The sequence below is a fragment of the Amblyomma maculatum genome, chromosome 11, assembly GCF_055883805.1.
Source record: "Amblyomma maculatum isolate TAMU_Amacu chromosome 11, ASM5588380v1, whole genome shotgun sequence".
Lineage (NCBI taxonomy): Eukaryota > Metazoa > Arthropoda > Arachnida > Ixodida > Ixodidae > Amblyomma > Amblyomma maculatum.
This window is the reverse complement of record NC_139354.1, coordinates 3,993,565-4,015,017: the sequence shown is the minus strand read 5'-3', so window position 1 is coordinate 4,015,017 and position 21,453 is coordinate 3,993,565. Positions and strand designations below refer to the sequence as shown.

General features: G+C 43.5%; 1 protein-coding gene across 4 annotated transcripts in view; it reads left to right on the top strand.

The window, feature by feature from the left end:
* The window catches only part of pcx (pecanex), a 77,367-nt gene extending 58,056 nt beyond the window's left edge, over window positions 1–19,311 (top strand). For 2 of the 4 annotated variants that reach the window (XM_084583530.1, XM_084583528.1), the window contains exons 29-38: window positions 32–90; window positions 1,691–1,906; window positions 2,528–2,781; window positions 3,990–4,220; window positions 5,406–5,509; window positions 5,931–6,081; window positions 8,832–8,980; window positions 9,292–9,645; window positions 11,514–11,623; window positions 15,863–19,311. In XM_084583530.1, coding sequence (XP_084439656.1) covers window positions 32–90; window positions 1,691–1,906; window positions 2,528–2,781; window positions 3,990–4,220; window positions 5,406–5,509; window positions 5,931–6,081; window positions 8,832–8,980; window positions 9,292–9,645; window positions 11,514–11,623; window positions 15,863–16,443 — 2,209 coding nt within the window. In that variant the 3' untranslated portion in view covers window positions 16,444–19,311. Of the gene's footprint in view, window positions 1–31; window positions 91–1,690; window positions 1,907–2,527; window positions 2,782–3,989; window positions 4,221–5,405; window positions 5,510–5,930; window positions 6,082–8,831; window positions 8,981–9,291; window positions 9,646–11,513; window positions 11,624–11,924; window positions 12,060–15,862 lie in introns of all 4 variants that reach the window. The other 2 variants (XR_014701795.1, XM_084583529.1) reach the window with 2 other exon arrangements.
* Window positions 19,312–21,453: the final 2,142 nt, after the last annotated feature.

Sequence of the window (21,453 nt, the reverse complement as noted above, 5' to 3'; positions counted from 1 at the left end):
TTGAGCTGTTTTCATTTTACATTCACGACAGCACGAAAAGAGTGGACCATTCCAACACACGGTTGTCATCACAGTTGGAACGAAACCCAGGTACGTGCTCCCTCACGTTGCTCCAGGTTTAGTGTGTTTTCTTTTTTTTTTTTTGTACTTAGGCTTAACAGATGTCTTCAAAATGTTGTTTGCCTGGTGAATATATTTCTGCTAAGTCTTATTAGTTATCATGTCTTAATCGACTGGGCTGAGGAGTCATTGTACATGCTAATTAGTGAAGCCTAGAATGTTTGCTGTGGAGTTAGGTTGTTGGCTGACAAAAACTGGCCTCCGTAAGTAAAATAAAGTGGGATGGAGCATGGAGTAATTTACGACGTTTCTATGGTTATGCAAAAATAAAAAAATTGGGTTTAAATCAAATTTGGATATTAAGAACAAGTGCGAATCAAATAGAATATTTTTCGAACACTGCCAAGTTAAATTGAAATTAAGTATTCTGAAAAACACTAAGAGAAACAAGCAAATAAATCAAAGATGCGTGAAAACTGTGAATATAAAGGCAAATTTGAGTAACAAAGGTTATTGTGAACAAATATTGTTTTCAGCCACCATCAGCACAGTTTCCTATGTCTGCAACGCATACCAGGCATTACATAAAGAACAAGTGTCCACGAAAAGCATCGGTTGATAATCTTCTCACTGTTGTCTATCTTAGTTATTACATGCACGTCTGGAGATAAACATCATTGTGAAAGAGCTGCTTCGGGGCGACTGCTGGTTTGCGTCGTCTGATATAGCAGGTGACTCTGAGAGCCTGCAAGCACATCCCCTGGTAATCAGATCATGTGACCATGATGCAGTTTTCTGTCCGAGCGGAAGCCGGTACCTTTTGACAAGTACTAGTCTGTGACTGGAAAATCGAATATGCCCACTGACGTGCTGCATGGTCCAACCCACTAATCGTCGAGCGTACAGTGGCCACACGATGGCAGCTCTCAGTAGCTGTCAGCGTGTTATCGTGCACTGGCTTTTACTGCAAGCTGGCAGTCGCTCGTGTGGGGAGAGAGCAGGCCAACTTGTGTGACAAATACAGGATACTGTCATTTGGAAATGTTGTTACATTTTGCCGCTGGTTTAAATCAGCTACAAATTGGAAATTTCTGAAAGTGCTAAGAGGTTTGACTGGATCGAATGGTGTAAGTACAGTGTGAATTGAATTGAATAGCAAAAAATGTTTGAAAACTTAGAGATTCCTTGTATTTGCACATTCTTAGGTGTTTCCTTTAATGTGATAGTGTTAAGGGTCCCATTCTGAGGAAAATGCAGCATAGTTATGACATTACATGGAATGACGTAGGCGATGAAATGGCGAAATCAAACCTCTGAATTTTGCATTGCAAGTCTGGCATACTACCTCTGCGCCATTGTAGCACATTTGTTCGACTGGGTTAAAAAGCAGTATGTAATGGCATCGAGCGTTTCGTTATCTGTGAAAGGGTTCTCCAAGGCACTGAGGAACCCTTAAGGTGAACTTAAGTATCATCCAGGTTTCTTTTTGTCTCTCGGACGTCTTGACTTCAGATAAATGGGAACACTTTTTAGAAATCTCTTGAAACAGGAACAATGCTGTGTAAGCAGGGTGCATTGCTTTTGAGGATGGAATGGGGCTTCATGGGCGGGCATGTGTTGGTGTTTGCAGGCTCGGACGACAACAACCTCAACTCCATCTTCTATGAGCACCTGACGCGGTCGCTGCAGCAGTCGCTGTACGGTGACCTAGCTCTCGGTCGGTGGGGCAATGTGACGCAGGGCGACTGCTTTGTGTTGGCCTCGGACAACCTCAACTGCCTGCTGCACATCATTGAGTTGGCTAATGGCCTCGTCACCTTCCAACTTCGCGGTCTTGAGTTTAGAGGTAAACAGTATCCCAGCTGTGACAATGTTTAAGACTCGTGTAACCGCCACCTCTGTAGTGATCAGTTGCCCCTAGCTGTGAGTGTGTCGCTACTCGGGAATTTCTAATGACAGATTTTTGTTGAGAGTGATCTTTTTTTTTTCATTTGTTTAACTAGTCTGAGGAATGAGTGCCTTTAGCTCCATCAGTTGCTACCGACTTACCATTTCTCACAAGTGTGCCTGTCGCGAGTCGGTATTACGTCATTCGTTTTTGACAGTTTATTGCGCATTTAATGACCACCACATCCTTGCCACTGCACAGCATAGTTCTCAGTGTCACACACTTTTATGGCTAATGTCCTTAGCGTAGTTCTTTCACAACTCTTGTAACACTTCTCAAAGAGAGCTCCTGTTCCTTTTATTTCAATGAACATAATATGCGAGAAGTGCGTGGGTGTTATTCAATATCGGCACGCGTTAAAGAACCCCTGATGATAGTAATCTAGATCCCCACACTTTGGCATCCCTTATAGCATCTGTATGGCTTCAGGACGTTAAATCCTTCACAACTTACCACAGAATGTCACAAGAGAGTTGTTCGAGAGGCTTCTCAATTTCTTTTTTTTTTTTTTTTGCACAGGCACATACTGTCAGCAGCGCGAGGTGGAGGCCATTTCGGAGGGCGTGGAGGAAGACGAGGGCTGCTGTTGCTGTGAGCCAGGCAGGCTGCCCCACCTGCTGTCCGCAAACGCGGCATTTGGGCAGCGGTGGCTGGCCTGGCAGGTGGCAGCCGCCCGCTACGTCCTAGAGGGCTACTCCATCTCCGACAACTCAGCCGTGTCCATGTTGCAGGTCTTCGAGCTGCGCAAGGCACTTGTTACCTACTACGTCAAGGTGCGTCGTCACTCTGTTGTGCTTACGTGCTGCGACTCTGCCAGTATATATTTGCCTGTTGCCGAGCCCATGCAGAGGCTCGATAATGTTTGTTGAACTTGTCTTGCCTGGCTATTGAAAGCCTATTGAGTCCCATAAATTTTCTGGTGGCGATCTGTTGATTTTGGGGCGAGCCATGTGGGCTTTAAGCTTGATGTTCACTTGTTGTGCAAAGCCTTGAATCCAAGGCCTAAGTGTATCAGACTACATTATTGGTTTTTCTTCGGTACTGTGTACAGCACATTGCATTACTGAGACTTGTTGATTTTCTGCTCACATTCTTGTAATGGCTGCATTGTGCTCTATAGGAATATTCTTCAGAGTTTTGTAATGTTTTCTTAGTTGTTTTTCAGGAATTTTATTGTTGTTTATGTGACTTTAGCTTTTTACTCTGTGAAGTTTTACAGTAACTCATTCTGTCAACTCATTCTGTGTTCAGCTTGTTAAACTCTTGTTACCAGTGTGTACTGTTATGCCATTAGAGTGCAAAAATGCGCTGCCTTTTGTTTCTTCTTTGGGCTTTCGTCTAAAACTAGAGCTGTGCTTGTAGACATATTTTGGATGGGAATGCAAATATTACGATGTTTTTCTATTACTGCCAGGTCTGGAAATCTTTAGCAAACCATGGCCAGAAAAAAAAAAGCTAATTTATAGGATAGGTGTAAAAGCTGACACAAAAAGAAAATCTATGTTAAATAGAATATTTTCAAATAATTTTAAAGATTAGTGCAGAAAGTTGATAATAAAATAACACCACTAAACACAGGTATGGAAAGAAGCAGACATGCTACCCAGTACAGAAGAAATGGCCATGGGCAGGGCATGTAGTCCAGAGAGAGGATAAAAGATGGTCTTCAAGCGTAACCACTTGGATTCCAAGGGAAGGAAAGCACAGCATGGGGCGGCGGAAAGTCATTTGGCGAATGATGTTAAGTGTTAGCAGGAGTCAAGTAAATGTAGCTAGCACAGGATCGTGTTAATTGGAGGAGTATGGGAGATGCCTTCGCCCTGCAGTGGGTATAGTCCGGCTGATGATGGTGATGGCTTGCAAAGGTCTGCCTCTACTGTATGATAGCTCGTGCAATCTAGGAGTGCCAAGTAAGCAGTACCAGCACTGTCAGGGACTAATTCAGAGTGCACGGTTGTGTCGTGCCATTGTTCATTGCCAGGCCATTGTCTACTACACGGTCACCTCTAGTCACCTGGAGGAGTGGCTTGCCCTGCCCGCTGTGAGGGATGCGCTACACCCGACTTTGGACCGCAATTACACGGACGTCGATCCAGTCTTCAACATGAACATCGACGAGGACTACGACTTCCGGGCATCGGGAATTTCGCGGAGTTCCTTCTGCAACGTCTACCTCGACTGGCTCCAGTTTTGTGTTGCTCGCTCCGGAAAGGTGGGTGTTAATTGGTCACTTCCTTTTGAACGTTAATTGAAGGAAGTTAAAAATGCTGGTGCATATTTTGTTGTAAAGTGTTGACTTATTTTTAACACTGACAGGCTGAAAGGAATGAAAAGAGAAAATGGGAACATTCATGAGATTGAACAGAGATGTAAAATGATGCCTGAAACAGGAATCCATTAAATAAGGTGGATTTTTTGTTCTCAGCAAATGCACTGCTCTGTGACCATAGTTATGACTTGGTCCCATGCAGTTTGGAGCACAGCTGGCTTTCTTTATTAGTTTCTTTTGGTGCAGTTCGGCTATTGCACTCACTTATAAACTTTTGTGAGCAATTGAGCTAGCGCAGCTAATTATAGTATTGCAATGAACTGTGGCAAGTTTAAACTGTGGGAACATCGCAATGGACGCAGAAGAATGGGACTTGATGGATCCCCCAGGGTCGAATTGATGCGATCCACTAATATAAAAAAAGGCAGCTTCAAGAAAACTTGTCTTTGGCTGATGGCAAGTTTACTAACATTAAATCTGGAACTGGTTGCTGTATTGAGGGGGAGTTACATGACCTTCTGCAGAAGAGTTATTGTGCTCAAGAAATTTCAAGCAGTGATTGTTTGAATCAAAAATGGAGTTAGTTTGTTTTTTGAGGTAAACAGAAACTATGCAGTATTTAAGAAAATGCTTGCTCATAACGGCAAAGTGTTGGTGAGCTAAATTGGGTTTTCTCTTTGGGTGTCAGAAACCATATGGTAGGGTGGTAGGGGAACAGCAGTGCTGAGGCAAGGAACAAAGTAAAACAACATGTCCTGTCACCTTTGTTTTTGTCATTTATCTGTCTCAGTGCTGTTATTCGCTGTCAGTATACACCAACTAACTCAACCCTCTTTTGCTGAAGCCCTATGGACAAGCACAATTTCTAGATTCTATGCATAGTTCAGATTTTTCAGGGCGTGTTCCTTCTTGCCATGCTTTTCAGGATAATACCATCTAGAGTAATTTATTTTGAACATTTCATTAGGAGAACAGTGGCTCTGTTTGACATATAGCAATTACATCCAAGCAGATCAATTTTGAAACAGGCGTCTGGCTTAATTGGGCACAGGCGTCACTTTTGTCTACTTGAAGACTATTTAAAAATACTACTGGCCGAATGCACAGTTTCCCTTGTGTGCTTTACAGAATCTCGAGCATGATCGGAACTCGATGGTTGTCTCGCTGTGTTTCTCGCTGAGTCTACTGGCACGGAGAGCACTGGGAACTGCATCTCACAACTCTTTCTCAAGGTTTGTAATGCGTATTTTGCTTTAGCTTCGTTTGCATCAACCTTCCTTTAATTAGATCATATTGTATACTAGAATATTACTTCGTGCGCATTTAATCAGCTAGAGAAGAAACTCATGCAGTTCGCAAGGCCTACAAAAGGTGGTGGTTAAGCGTTGTGCCTTCCTATTATATGTGCTGCATACTGTACAGTGCATATGTGTTCAGTTTACACTTCTGCTATTAAACACAGTTGACGATTGGCACGGTTTTGTTATCGTTTTCACTTGTGGTTTGGAACGCTTTAGTTGGGCGGAGACTTTCAGTATACCGTTGCGTTCTTTCAGTTTCGACAGCAACGGTGTTTTTTTTTTTCTGCAGATTCCTTTTACTGCGTCTGGTGTTGTCCCTGACACTAGTGCCTTTGTTGTGCTCGATTTTCAGCAGCGTCGATCTCCTGCTCTACGGCCTCCACGCTCTGTTCAAGGGTGACTTTCGCATCACGTGCGTCCGTGACGAGTGGGTCTTCCAGGACATGGAGCTGCTCCGCCGTGTCGTGGCTCCTAGTGTCCGGATGGCCCTCAAGTTGCACCAGGTCAGTGCTGGTGTGACTGGTACAAGGAGAGAATGTGGCTGCATATGAAGGTCAAGGAGGTGACAGCGCGAGAGATTTAATATAAGCACAACTGTCTGTGATATATTTGAAATGTGTGTGAAATGTCGAGTATATATATGTATGTGTATGATGTGTTTGAAACTATATAGCCTGGATGTGCCAGCTGCCCAGAAAAATTTTAACACATAAAATTGTTTTTCTTGCCACCTAATGGCTTGAAGTGACATTATATGTTCTCCTGTTTATTGTGATGAGTGTTTCATTAAGCCAGCTAGTAGCCATAGTACCATATAAACCGTATTTATAGGTAGAGTGGGAATATAGGTTGACCCCTTTACCTTGAAGTGAAAAGAAAAGAGAAATAAAAAGAAAAAAAAGCGGAGGGGCACGTGTACAGCCGCCCTGATTTTTAACAATATAGCGCGAGCGTTGACCAAACTGCCGGTCAGCGCCTTACTACGGCGATAAGCGTGCAACACGGCGAGAGTTCGCACACGCACAAGAAGGTAGGGCGTCATCTAGTGAGCTGTTCTGATCACGACACACGCCCTGCCACAATATCTCTTCACAAAAGAAAAAGCAGAAAAAAATACAAAAACAAAAGAAACCGGCGTACAGTAGAGCACACGTGCTTTGTTTGCGCCTCTTTAACCGTGTTTCCAGCTCACAGAGGCTGCTCAAATCAGAAGGTTCCAGTTGTAGGCAATGCTTTCCACGTGCTGCGTGCTGCTGTATTTCCTTTCTTTTATTTTTTCTTATCTTCACTCTGCTTCTCCAGTGCGGCCGCTCGTAATCGAAAAAGGAAGGAAATCACGTCTAAAGGTCGCATGTTATTCATGCGCATGTGCTCTACTGCCCTTCGGGTTTTCGCGAACAGATAATATGGTAGGGCGTGTGTCCTCATGATCGGAACAGCGTAGCAGATGACGCTCTACCTTTGTACGCGTGCACAAACTCCAGCCGTGTTGCACGCTTATCGCCGTTGTAAGGCGCTGACCAGCAGTTTGGTCTGAGCTCGCTCTATATTGTTAAAAATCAGGGCAGCTGTACTTTCATCGGCTGTGTCCCTGCATCATCCGAGCTACGATTTTGCTCCAAATTTTCAGCAGCGTCATTGAAATAAGACTCTTTGCTGCTCGCCACCTCACAGAGTATGTCACCTAGTTCCATCAAGTATGTTGCTTATGCAACATTTCTTGAAAGGCTGCATGCGAACAGCTGATATTGTCCACGGCACCGCACGTCGAACCACCGAACTGTCGCTAAGAGAGTAGCCATGTTGCCGTTTGCTTCGGCGAACATCACTTTTTCTGGAAAGCCACTGTAAACTTCCTCCACATGCCGTTGCTCCACATGCTCCACATTGCTAAAAAGGCATATTATACTCGCATAGGTCAAACGAAAGAGCGCGTGTTTGGGACGGAAAAAAAAAGTGGCAGTAACTGCAGGATGTTGATATGATTTTGGATGTCCGTTCATGAGCAGACACTCCACTTGTTGCCAGACTGTGCCTCAAATTCTGCTAAAGACCGCTGTATAAAATGAGGGGCGACTTTAGCTTGCTTTTTCTTTTTTTTTTTTGAGTAAAAATCTCAACCTATATTCTGGCTTATATGGTAGGTTACGGCCTCTAGTATTCTCTGTAGCATTATTTATATATATATATATATATATATATATATATATATATATATATATATATATATATATATATATATATGTACTGTCACGCACGTCCCACGGTGTATTGGAGGAAGATGAGGGGTTGCAGGAGAAGCTGAAGAGGAAGAGGAAGCTGGTTTGGTTCGATCTGGGTGTGCTAACGACCAGCGCATCTAACACTCGGCGTGTAAATAAACCACGTAACAATATATATATATATATATATACCTTTTTTTTATTCAAGTTTGACAGACACAGAAATAGGTTGGACTACCGTAAGCAAGTGAAATCTCGTTGGTTCCCGCACATTTCGATGGAGCTGAAATGTGAGATGCTTGTGTACTCTGTAGTGTCAGTGCACGTTATTATTACATTATTATTAATATTATTATTATTATTATTATTATTATTATTATTATTATTATTATTATTATTATTATTATTATTATTATCATTATTATTATTATTACATTATTTTTGTTGTAGCATACAACAAAAGATTTCTAGCTATTTCTTGCCGCAGTAGAAGTTTCAAAAACCCTTTTCTTTTTTTGTTCCACTGGCTTGCAGGAAGAATATGCAGAGCTGCTTTTGATATCCAGAGCACTTGGCATTCAGATATTTTCATTGCCACTCATCAGAGCGGCCTTCATAAATTTTTGCGTAAGCTGCTTTTCATGCTGCTAGTTAACACTGAAATTTTGCAGTTTTGTTTTGATCTCTGATCCTGCGTTTGGACTGGTCACTGCACTTCTTTTCCCGTCTCATGCAAACGCGATGTGTTTTGGTGAGTTTGGGTTGCTCTCTCGGTGACTTCTTACGACTACCCATTCCTACTTGGAGTGTCATTTTTGTCAGAGTTCTCAAACGGAGCCATAGCATTAGACTGCCTTTCTAATTGACATTAAAATAAGTTCATTCCACTTTTTCGTGCGAGTAAGAAGAGATGCTTCACTTCACACTTGGCTCGGTATACTCCGCTTTTGTGCGCACTTTTCTCGTTGCAAGCAGTAGTTGTGCTGTGTAGGTTGTTCGAGTCCAACTGCCACGATTCCTCACTGTTTCAGGATCACTTCCTTTCTGCTGAGTATGATGACCATGCCACACTGTACGAGGCCATCAGCAACTACGAGAAGAATCTGGTTATCTCCCACGAAGCTGACCCGGCATGGCGGAACGCAGTGCTGTCAAGCGTCCCGTCACTTCTCGCTCTACGGTGAGCACAACCTCTTTGTCTTTACGCCTTCATCGTCGGGTACATTCGTGAGCAAAACGCAGGATCATAAATTTTCCGGTTTGAGGTGAGACTTGGGATCGTCTGCTCGGTACTGACAAGGCTGCTGATTTGAACAGTGTGGATTAACTGTTCAGATGGTTCGCTGCACTGTTAAAGTTTCTAAAAACCAATATGTTGTCATTAACTTCAGCATAACTTTCTGATCACCTGCTGTGCTCGACTGATTCCAGAGACACTGGCGAGCCTTAGTAAAGTGCATTTTCTCTCCTGCTCCTTACGTTCGATCTCAGGCATGTGTTCGACGACAGCTCGGACGACTACAAGATCATTATGCTCAACAAGCGGCAGCTTAGCTTCCGTGTGATTAAGGTCAACCGCGAGTGCGTTCGCGGCCTCTGGGCGGGGCAGCAGCAGGAGCTTGTGTACCTTCGGAACCGGAATCCAGAGCGCGGCAGCATCCAAAATGCCCGCCAAGCCCTGCGGAACATCATCAACTCGTCGTGTGACCAGCCCATCGGCTACCCAATCTACGTGTCACCGCTGACGACATCATTCCTGGAGACATCGGAGCAGCTGTGCGGACTCATCGGCGGGCCCCTGAGTCTGTCGCGGTTTGGTGGAGCCCTGCTTGGATTCTGGAACCGGTCAGTGTCTTTCAGTTTATTTTTCTTTTGTGTGTGCTTGCGTGCGTGTGTGTGTGTGTGTGTGTGTGTGTGTGTGTGTGTGTGTGTGTGTGTGTGTGTGTGTGTGTGTGTGTGTGTGTGTGTGTGTGTGTGTGTGTGTGTGTGTGTGTGTGTGTGTGTGTGTGTGTGTGTGTGTGTGTGTGTGTGTGTGTGTGTGTGTGTGTGTGCGCGCGCCCGTCGACCTCTGATTGGGTTTTCAATCTTTTCGATCCTGAGGCAAAAGGATTTCCTGGTTCGGAAGAAAAATTTTACTATTTCTGCTTCCGCGGTGGCAATTTCAAAATAGCATGAATGAACTGGTTGATAATTTTACCTTTATTGAATTGCTTGATCTGAAGAGAAACTAATGACAAGCATATGCTCAAGTTTGCTACTGCGGCAAATTTCATCGAAACTCTCTGTTTTACATAAAATCAAAGGAGTTGATGTGCAAGAATATGTTTCCTGATGGTTTAATGAGTATAACTTCGTTAATAAAGAAAATTTTGAAGACCCTCTTCTCTCTTTAAAGAACATTTACATAGTGCATTTTACACTAAATCTTATGTTTGCATTTTTCGATTCTTAAACAGAAAAAATGAAGGGAAACTGGGGTAAGTATCACGTAAGTCCTGAATCAAGTTTGCAGCCCTTTACTCAGTGTATGCCAGCAGGAGCAGCTTGAAATTTATTTATTTTCTAATACTGTTTATTATTACTAGCACTCAACACAAAGTATAGTCAGGTTGTCGTTCTGTTTTGTTGAGAATGCCTATGCTATCTAAAGTGTGATGGTAATCATGTTATGGAGGTATTTACAAACCAGTGTCAATTTAGATGTGTATTCTGTTTTATTCATTGTCTTGGTGCTCTCTGCTGTCACCTAATCCATCTGTACATTTGCAAGGTTATTTTAGAATGCAGTTATGTTAGCAACCATTTTTAGGAACTTGATTGTTTCTGGCTGTTAGGTTTTTTCTTTTTCTTTTTACAGCTTAATGAAATTGGTTATGAAAGCTGTTCAAGGAGTGCAACTGTCACTTGTATTGGTTGTTATTCACATTTACAGTAAAACCTTATTACAAGAGGCGCTCAAGGCACTCGAAAAAGGTGTTACCAAGGTCTCTTGTAAACAAAAATTCATACCAATTAGTATGTGCAGAACTTCAGATTTCCTTAGCGAAATTCTCTTCCATATCAGTGTCCTTTTATGTTTCAATATGTCAGGAACCGAGGAGTGCCTCTTCTTGACTGGGAAGTCAAAAATTCTCTTGTTTCAGCCACACAGGAATGTGATGCCAGTGGTTGAAACAACAGGAACATTTTGATTTCCCAGTCAAGAGGAGGCACTCCTCCTTGGTTCCCGACATACTGCAGCATAAAAGGACACTGATATAAAAGAGAATTGCGCCAAAAAAATGTAAACTGCCACACATACAAGTTGATACGAGTCAGCTGCATTGCATGAGCATATCTGATATATGTCTCTTCTAAATAGTGAAGAATTTATTCTAGGGATCTGCAAAAGCAGAGTGTCTCTTGAAACCATGTCTCTTGTAGGCAATGCTGTTAACATGGCAAACATAGGAAAACCAACCAAACTATTTTCAAGTGTCTCTTATAACCAAGTGTCTCTTGTAACGATGTCTCTTGTAACGATGTCTCTTGTAACAAGATTTTACTTTACTTGCCTTGTCAAAGCTGCTATATCCTGACTGGCTGTGTGAAGGTTGTCGCAAAGTAGGAACTATAATTAGCAAGCTCAGGTTTTGACATGTCTGGCTGCTCAAACAGACCTGTTCAGATGAGACCCTGGTTTCATGCTAAACTGACTTTTTCTTTAATGTCAGGCTCAAGATAAGGTGCGGCGAGGGTTGTTCCAGTGGGGGCACAGCCATTCAAGATGATGCCATCTTTGACTACACAATGGCTGGCTCCCTCTCCGGAAGCATCTCGAGAGGTAAGCATGGCTCTTCCCCATTGCCTAACCGCTGTCGCGCTTCTTCCGCACGCTTCGGACTCTCTTTTTATCACTGCGCTTTTGCACATGCCTTTTCCTCCTCTCTCCAGGCACGCTTTTCCCCCACAGGCAAGTTCCCTCCCTCGCCTGTGTTGCTCTCTCGCGGGTGGCGCTTTGTGACGTTTGCGCTTCCCAGTTGGAGTACCTACCGCTGTGCTAGCCCGCATCTCGCAGGCATGTTCCGCGTGTGCTGATTGGCTTGCGCGCACGTCTTTTGCGTGCATTTCTGGCTCCATCCCAGGCTTCTCGGGCAGCGTGCGATACCAGTATGTCCACCAAGTCGAAGACGACGTGTAGCTCTGCTCCCGACCCGCGCCTGTACTCTTTTCGTTGTAGGTGAATCGCAAGTTTTGGTGAAGCAGAGTACGACCTGAAGGCAAGTCCACATATAAGTAGCACTGAGCTGACATTTAGGCCTCTTTTTTTTTTTTTTTTTTTTTTCTGTTTATTTTACTGTTTTGTTTTTGTTCCTCTGTATATGTGTGTGTCTTGTTTTACAGTGAGAGCTGTTGGTAGTGGTAGCACAAGCCCTCGGAACAGCGATGGGGGTGTAGATGACTGCAGTAGGCTAGGTAGACAACGGGGAGGGAAGGAGAAGGGTACTACAGAATAATAAACTCAACAAGGTTGACGACTGGGCAAGTTGGTAAAGGTTCATATTTAACAAGCCAAATGACGAGACACAGGAAAAAAGAGGACAGGACAAGGCTGGACTAGCAACTGAATGTTTATTGAACAGAAGAAAACAATGAAGACTCCTCCCGAAAAGCATGCGCACAACCCAACCGGTGGAATGGCAGGAAATTGGGAAGATGATGAAAAATAAAATTCAAACTAATTCAAAGTCAAGGCCTACCTAACGAAGTTTCTAATAGATCAAATTCCTTACAATGAAGGCTAACCGACGCCTTAGCCACACACTTGTCCTCAGCATTAGCAATGTAATATGCTTCAACCAACTCTCTACAGAATATGTGCAGAATAACCTACGAGTATGATGTTTCTTTTTTTATTGTCGTTTTTGTTGCGCGTGTATAAAAGCAGAACAGCTATTGCTCGGTTCCTTACATCGCGCAGTGTAGCATGAAAGTTTATTACTTTTTCTGAAGGGGTAGCGTGTGCAGTTCAGTGCGGATTTTTTCTTTTTGTTTTAGTGCGACTTTTCTTTGTAGGCTTAGGCTTTGTGAAGCACTTGCTGCATAGGTTCCGTGACTTTGGCATTTGGATTCCCAAAGTTAGCCTATTGTTCACAGAGGCAGCATTCTTTTTGTTCTTTCCAAAGCCTCACCATGCATTTCTGTTTGTGAGGGCAACGTTCACGAGGTGGAATCCCGACATCCAGGTTTCAGTGGCGGTAGAATGCTAAAGATGACCATGTGCCTTGCTATATCAGCGCATGCTGAAGGACCCCGGGTGGTTGAAATTAATTTCAGAGCTATATGCTACGACAACTTTCACAGGCCGTGTGTAGCTCTGGGACATTAGAGAGTTTTAGTTTACCGTGATTGCCACCGCGCGTTCCACTGCGCATGCCCAGATCCCCTTGACGTCGATAGATGGCGCCACATGCTGGAAGTGTACACATAGACCTGCTGCATTGGAAACAATCGGCGCGTGCAGTAGAGGGTCACGGTGGGGGATCGCGGAACACGGTATACTAAATCTCTCTATTGAGTCACATGTGCTGTAATGTACCATACTTTATGGAGTGCTAAATTTTCTTTGTGTAGAGACTCAAGGCTGATTGGTGCAGACCAATCAGTTTATGGAGTGGCCAATAATTTATTTCTTTTATGATTCAAGGAGTTGTTTACTTCTACGCATATGATGATAAGTGATGATGACTTTGTTAGGCTTGGGTCACTTGATAGCACTAGACTAGGCAAGTATGAAAAGCCTGTTCTTTTTTACCCCTTATAGCATGATGGGGTTAAGGGGAGACGCGGGTCGAAAAACGGCGATTTTCAGTAAAAAAGTCACTTTTGTGATTTTGACTGTTTCAGCAACACTGGTCCTTCCTCTTTAATATATAAAAAAATCAGAGCCGAAAACAGTCGCGAAATCATTTAAAAAGTCTGTTAAAGCACGCAAGGTGGCTAAAGAAGGGGCAGATACGACCCATGTTCAAGCGCGTGACGCGTCAAATCGCGGCGTCGCACGCCACTGAAATTTTGCAAGGCGGCAGGCCTACGCTTTTTCTCCCTAAAGCTGGCTTTGCCGCTTCACAAACCCCCAGCAAGTAATAAAAAAAAAAAGTTTCGCCGCCCAAACCTAGCATTTTCACTGGCCATTTAAATCACGTGGTGCGATTTCGACCACGCCATTGGCTGTCAGTGTGGAAAGCGGCCATTGCTCGTCTGCTCTTCATGCGACGCGTAGCTCGCTGTCACGCTTGCCCGCTAGTTTTCTCTCGGCGTGTTTTCAAAATTTCACGCATCTTCGTGCTCGTCGCTGCGATAGAATCCGAGAAGAAACGTGACTTTCGGTGTCAAAAGTACCGATCAAACCACGCGTTCAAGGGAAGTCACCGGCAAAGTGAAACGGCGTGCAGTGGAGACGTCCGCGGAAGCTAGGCCTAACCTCGGCGGAGGCGACACTTTTGACAGCTCGAAGCCGGCTGGGCACTGAAGTTTCAGTGACAGCTTAGACGATTTCGTCAGTGCATTGGATAAGAAGATAAGGATCTTCGAGCGTTGAGGAGACCTAGTACGGCGAGTGCCTTTATCGGCGAGATCGGTGCCGCGAACGCACTGGCGAGCGAGCAGCATGTCGGGAGCGCGGACGGTGCTAACTTTCCGTTCGCGAGTTGGCCAAGAAGTGAAAAGGACTCTCGTCGTTTCTAGAGCTGCGTTGCAGCAGTGTAGCGTGTGCCACGTCCGTTGTGTCGTAGTCGTGCGCGGTGTGCAGCTCCGGTGGACAACGCCCTTCAGCCAGCCCGAGGGAGATTTTTGCCGTGAACGTCAATGCAGGGGTTGCGGCGCTCGTTATTGGTGCTGGATACAATCAACTTTCCCGATTTTGTGTGGTTCTTGGTTTGCCGAAACAAGTGCACCATAAGGAGTTTGATGCCATAACAAAAAATGTGCACCTTGTGGTTACAAAGCAGTGGCTGACAGAAGCAAGGTCTCAGCATCACTAAATAGCCAAGAAAGCACGCCTTGAGAATGCTGCTCACAATGTCACTGTGGGAGCAACATATGATGCTGGTGAATTCTAAAACTGTGCACTGTATCATAATACCCTGGCCTGCATTGTGTGCAATTTTCATGCAGAGAGTGCTGCTACAACAGCAATAAACAGCTTTTGTATCTTTAAATCGCATTTTTCTCGAATTCGTATTTTGGGCCGAATATGAGTTTTGTGCACAATATTTTATGTCGTTATTTTAGTTCAATCAACACCAAATTTGGCATGCATAATCTTTAGGATGTGTAGAATGCAAGTATCTAGGTTTAAATGCAATCAGCAGTATTTTTGGGCACGCAAATTAAAAAAATTATCTGGTGCTAGCCACTAAAAACAAGGCACGAGATATAAAATTGTCTCAAAACATTGCATGCCAAGGGAATGTTGCTATGTTGCTTATTTGCACTCAGTGGAGTGTTGGGGACAAGAAGAACTAGTTGGCTCTGCCCTACCATGCTTGCTGCTGTGTACAGCAGCTGCACAAACATGCATTGTTTTTCACTTATGCATGGCATTTAGAATATGAAAACCTTAAGCTATTTTAAAACTAAAAGCATATTTAGAAAGAGGAGATCAATCTCTATAAGTGGTGCAATTTTCATTCACCTAGCATTAATATTAAGAAAAAAATGTTTTCGAGTAGCATCTCCCCTTAAGCACTAGTCTCTGCACACATTTGTGATTATAGGACTGCCATTTTCTTTATCAGTGCTTTTCACCATGTTTTACATTATATAGATATATGCTTTTCGCTGACGTGGTGCTTGGCTTCTGTCTGATCAAATGCTTTGAAAAGCAAGTCTTCAGTATTATGTCATGCTGACAAGACACATTGACATGGCGTTCTCTGGCAAAGCAGTACTTACTTCATATGAAAAGGAAGTCATCAGCCTCCTTACAATAAAATAATGGCCGGCCTTTGCTTACTGTAAAGTGCCTTTAACTGCCGGGCGAGAGAGAAAACCCGAGTACCTCGTTTTCGTGTGAATGCAGCTCGCCGCAGTCACTCAAGTGGTTCCCACTCAGTCAGCCATTCAGCAACTGAGACTGGTAGCAGTAACGGAGGCGGAAATAGCGGCGGCATCGGCGCCGGCCTCGACCAGGGGAGCAGGAGCATCGGCCGGACATCGGCGTCGAGTAGCATTGGCCGCGGGAGCACGTTGAGCAGCCTCGGTCGGAACAGCACCAGTTTTACACGGACTTCACTCAACAACCTGACTGTGTCGTCGTCACTCGTGTACAAGCCCAGTGGGACGCCTAGTGGCGGTGCCACTATTCTCGGCACCACGCCATCGAGGCAACAACCTTGCATCGCGGAATCGTCGCTGGCTGCTTCATCGGGACCGTTCTTGGTGGACATTGTGAGGAGGAGTTCGGCATCGGCAGTCCCACTCTATTCTGGAAGCATAGCAGCAAACATACCCAGTCTGGCCGCAAACCTGAACAGTCTTGTTAGTGTTGCTGGAAGTTCTGGTGGTGTTTCGGGAGGTGGTATTGCTACTACGGCCAGTAGTGCCCTCTGGGAAACGGCGACAGTCACCGGCTTGCCGTCAACGGAGAAAGTCAATATATGACAGTTGCCTTTGAGTGTTCACTCGAGTGGTGTCAGCAGTTCTGATGGTGTTCTGGCAGGCATTGTGGGTGGCATCCTTTGGGAGACTTTGGCAGTCAAAAGTACTCTGTAACACAGACTGTTAATACCTGAAAGTTAGCTCTAGGCACTTAAGATGACCAGTTACTAAGAGCACATGAGAAGATGGCAACAGTCACTGGTGTGGTTTAAAAAGGAAAAGTTGATATCTTATGGTTGCTTTTAAATATGTTGGCGGATGGAAAGGTCATTTGGATTTTCATGGACGTTCATGCATGGTTTACTGAATGGGCAGAATTGCTTTTTTACATTTGTACTTTCATTGATGCATGCTTGCGAAAGAGTCTTTGAAAGCTTTGTCATGGCTTGTTTTCTTTTTCTTTTTTGTTCTTCTGCAAATGAAGTATTCCGACACGGGAACCGACTATGGCAGGGTTTGGACTGAGTCTTGTTTGTTTCAAACCCTGCTGCTGGCTGAAATGAAATGCAAATTCAGTAAACTTGTTGAGCCTAAAATAACAGAAGGGAGTTACTTCTAGCCAAATGCAAAGTTCACACTATTACGTCCACATTTTTTCATATTTCGTAAGCTACGTTTCCTGTGATGACTGCGAGCATGTCACAGATGATGACATGGCGAGCCGAACTGTGCGTTGTTAACCTGGTATTCAAAGTTTTACTGCTCGTGCACTCTCCCTTTTTTCTTTCTTTTTGACCATTTCACTCTTTTACAGTGTTGCTTTTCCTCGGTGTTGTTGCCAAAAGTGCACGGACTGACTTTATGTTCACTGATGACATCTGTCTGATAAGATAAGCGGTCTATGGCTTTCTGGCTGCCGACATGTCCTACTACTTAAAAGTGTACTGTCATTTTGCATGGTGCTGATGGTTCCTTTCTCATCCCTGCCATTGCTTCGTTCACTTTGTCACATGCTTCTCAAGTTGTCACTGTAAATAGTACATCCTGTTTTATACAGAAGCCTGGTATCAAGGCGTGACAGCGTGACAGTTTGCATCAGTACTTGAAATGTATTCCTCCAACTAGGTAGTGTTGAAAACTAGTTGCCTCTATTTCTTCACTTGTGGCAAAAATGTGGACGGCGAGTGGAATTTGTTTGTGCATGTTTTTCACGCCTGGACTCTAAAGTTGTGAAACTTTGGTGATGCACAATGTCTCGGCTCATTGCAGTATATGCCTGCACACTGATATGAACTTGTGAGCCTCATGCTCCTTGTGCTGTAATAAGAGCATCATTGTTTTGTTCCCTCTTTTTGCCGTAGAATTGGCTGCAGCCTTCATGATGAGTTTTGCTAATGTCTATCAAGGTTGCTGTGCCACTTTTTTTTTTTTTACATGGTGAATAGATTTTTAATACAGCATGTAATAGCTGAAATATGTGCTTAGGCAGTGTAAACTCATCTAATTAATAAAATGGCGGGATAATCGACCCCTTGCGATAACTGCTACGTTTTCCATTACCTCTCATTGTCAAGTATATTGGCATCCTCCTTGTTCTAGCTGATGTGTTTCTTATGAGTTGCGTGTAAGAGCATCTGTGTAGTTTTTGCTGTAGTGCTCAAAAACAAATTAAGTTTGGTTACCTCCTAATTTAACCCTTAATTCGCATGCAGCTTAGGTTTGTGGCAATATAGTTTTCAATACAAAAGTAAATTTCTTGCATGGCCATAAGCATGTGTCAGAGCATTTTAAGGGAACTTGTTGGAACAAGTTGATGCTTCTAGTATATTTTTTAACTTAGTAAGTTTAGTTTAAACAAGCATCATTTACAGCAAGCTTATTTGCTTCTGAGTGTTTTAAGAATAGTTCTCTAGCTTGTATTTGTGCAGTAATCAAATTTAGTCACTTTTTTTAAATATTTTGCTTTTTCCTCCTTCTCTTAAATTATTTTGAGGCATAAACTTCATTAAGAATGAATATCATCAATGCAAGTGCACGGGTTTGCCGTGTTGATTTTGAGGAAAAACTTGTCTGCACTAGCCACAAGTCGAAGAGATATTTATCATTAAGCTTGTCTGTAGTTAGCAAAGGAAACCAGTTGCTTACCTTTGGTGCTTACAGCTTATGAACAAAAACTCGCTAGTCATCTTTATAAACTCATGGACAGCACACTTAACTGACACCCCCCCTCCTCTCTTTTAATGGGTACTGGTTGTAAATATGTAAAAAGGGGGTCCGCATTGGGCACATTTATTTTGTAAAGTGTCCAGTACGCTAGCCAGGTTCTCCAAGCATGTGATACATGGTTTACGATCTGTACATAATGTGTTTGGACTTTTGTCATTTGTGGCTTCAGTTCTTAAGTGTGTATGTGTGCCCTATTGTTGATCTTGCGTCCGATGGACTTGAAGAAATTCCAATGGACGAGGCAGCACTGTTTGAATGCCTGCATCAGAATCGTGTGCTGCTCCTAGTCTTGTGAGCGAATCGTTGTTGATGCTGCACATGTTTGTATTGTACAGGTGATTCCCATATGTGATTGCTGTGTGAATTAAGGAATGAAAGGTGTGAGGTTCTTGTGCAGTTTGCCTTTTTTATGCTGATTTGTGAGCTTCTGTTTACAAACAGGTTACAGAGGGTTGGCATCTTTTTTTTGTTTTTCAGTTCTCGCATATTCCCATATGTGATTGCTGTGTGAATTAAGGAATGAAAGGTGTGAGGTTCTTGTGCAGTTTGCCTTTTTTATGCTGATCTGTGAGCTTCTGTTTACAAACAGGTTACAGAGGGTTGGCATCTTTTTTTTGTTTTTCAGTTCTCGTATACTTCGAGGGTCAACTTAAGAACTGGAATGCCTTTTGTATCAGCTATTAAAACATGAATGCAAACTGGCAAGTTTGTTATCGTTTAGTCACATTTCTCCTGTTTGCAAGCCAAGCAGATCACTCTTGTGATGTTGTAAATCTTGTAAACTGGCGACAAAGCTAGTTTCAGGGTTTTGTACTAGCAGTGATGAAAATGGTGGCCATCAGATAGTTATGTAGTAAACAAGCACCTCTTGAAATTGGATGTTAGCGGGACAGTGTACAGAATTTTATCATTAATGTAACAGTTCAATGCTCCTTGCTAAAATGAGTGTACTATATCAATTGTAGCGGTGAGAAACGTGGAAGGATAATTTATCCCTTTCATGAACGCAATGACAAAAACTAATTTAGGATCTTTTTCATTGCTAGATTTTTTTCTGGGACTGTTTTATTAAATATAAAAATTATGCAGGTGGAAATTGTTCGTTCCCAAAAAAATCAATTAAAGGATTAAAATGTTATTTTCTAAATGACGATGCTGCTTCTCGGTTAGTAGTTGGCATCTGAAAACCGTGGCTTTAGTGACATGCACCGACATCGCTCAGCACAAGGCAGCGTGCTTTCTGCCTGCATCGAAAAGCAACCGCCATGGCCGGTGAAGGGAGTTCCTGCCATGGCCGGGATTTGATTCTAGTCCTTGTGTTCAGCAGTCTAGCCGCCTTACTAACAACACACCGTGGCAGGGCCGTTCTGCAATAATGGGCATTGAGGAAGCGCATATGCTTAGGACTACGGTCTCTCTTTTTTTTTTAAGCAGTTCAGGCTTTGCCTGGAGAGTGTCCACGATAGTGCCTTTTATGTAATTTTTTTTGCTTAGGTTGGTTTTTAGGGAAAGCAGAGTGCAGTATCTGTCAGAGTTCTGAGTGGACTGTGTAGTGTCCACACTTTCAATGAATGGCATACAATTGGAGGTACAGTCTTGGTCAAGGGTCCTAAAGCCAGTGGATTTTCGCCTCGGCCGCAAAATGAAGCCATCACGTGGCCATTACTCCCTAAAAGGCCGCAAAATACTATGATATAGTTAATGACAAATCATTTCTTATCATTTTAAATACCCTTTGATCTTTAATTATGGCATGATGGCCCCATTTTGTGTCTGAGATAAAAATCCTTTGGCTTCAAGACTTTTGACCAAGGCTGTATGTATGTTATCGTAAACTAGCCTCAAACTTGACTAGCAGGTGGCTCCTAAATGGGAAGTGAAATGTTACGACACTACACTGAACGCTGCACAAAGAATGGTTGCATCGCAAATTTGACATGAAATCGTGTACATTTTTCTGGCACGTTTGGAATGATGCCAAGTTTTTTCTCCAACAATTCTGTAGTACTGCGACAGCTTTTTGGCACAGCAAGCCCAGTACATCATCATCATCAGCCTGACTGTACCCACTGCAGGGCGAAGGCCTGTCCCATATTTCTCCACTTAACCCGGTTCTGTGCTAGCTGCATCCACTTGACCCCTGCGAACTTCTTTACCTCATCCGCCCACCTAACTTTCTGCCGCCCCCTGCTACGCTTTCCTTCCCTTGGAATCCAGTTTGTTACCCTAAGCAACCATCGGTTATCCTCTCTTCGCACTACTTGTCCTGCCCATGTCCATTTCTTCTTAATTTCTTCTAGAATATCGATAACTTGAGTTATTTCTCTGACCCACTCTGCACGCATCCTATCTCTTAATGTTACCCCTACCATTTTTCGTTCAATAGCCCTCTGAGTTGTCCTCAACTTAAGTAGAACCCTCTTGGTTAGCCTCCACGTTTCAGCCCCATAGGTGAGTACAGGTAAGATGCAACTGTTGTATACTTTCCTCTTGAGCGATGCCGGCAAGCTGCAAGTCATAATCTGTGAGTGCTTGTCAAAGCTCCATCCCAATCTTATTCTTCTTGTTATTTCCTTTTCATGGTCTGGATCTGCGGTTACTACCCGTCCTAAGTAGACATATTCGCTTACTACTTCCAGTACTTTGCTACCTAATGCAAACTGCTGTTCCTTCCCGGGGCTGTTGAACATTACCTTAGTCTTCTGCATATTGATTTTCAAGCCTACCTTTCTACTTTTCCTGTCTAGGTCATCAATCATTATTTGCAGTTCATCCCCCGAGTTGCTTAGTAAGGCAATGTCATCAGCAAATTGCAGATTACTGAGGTAATCTCCATCTACCCTTATC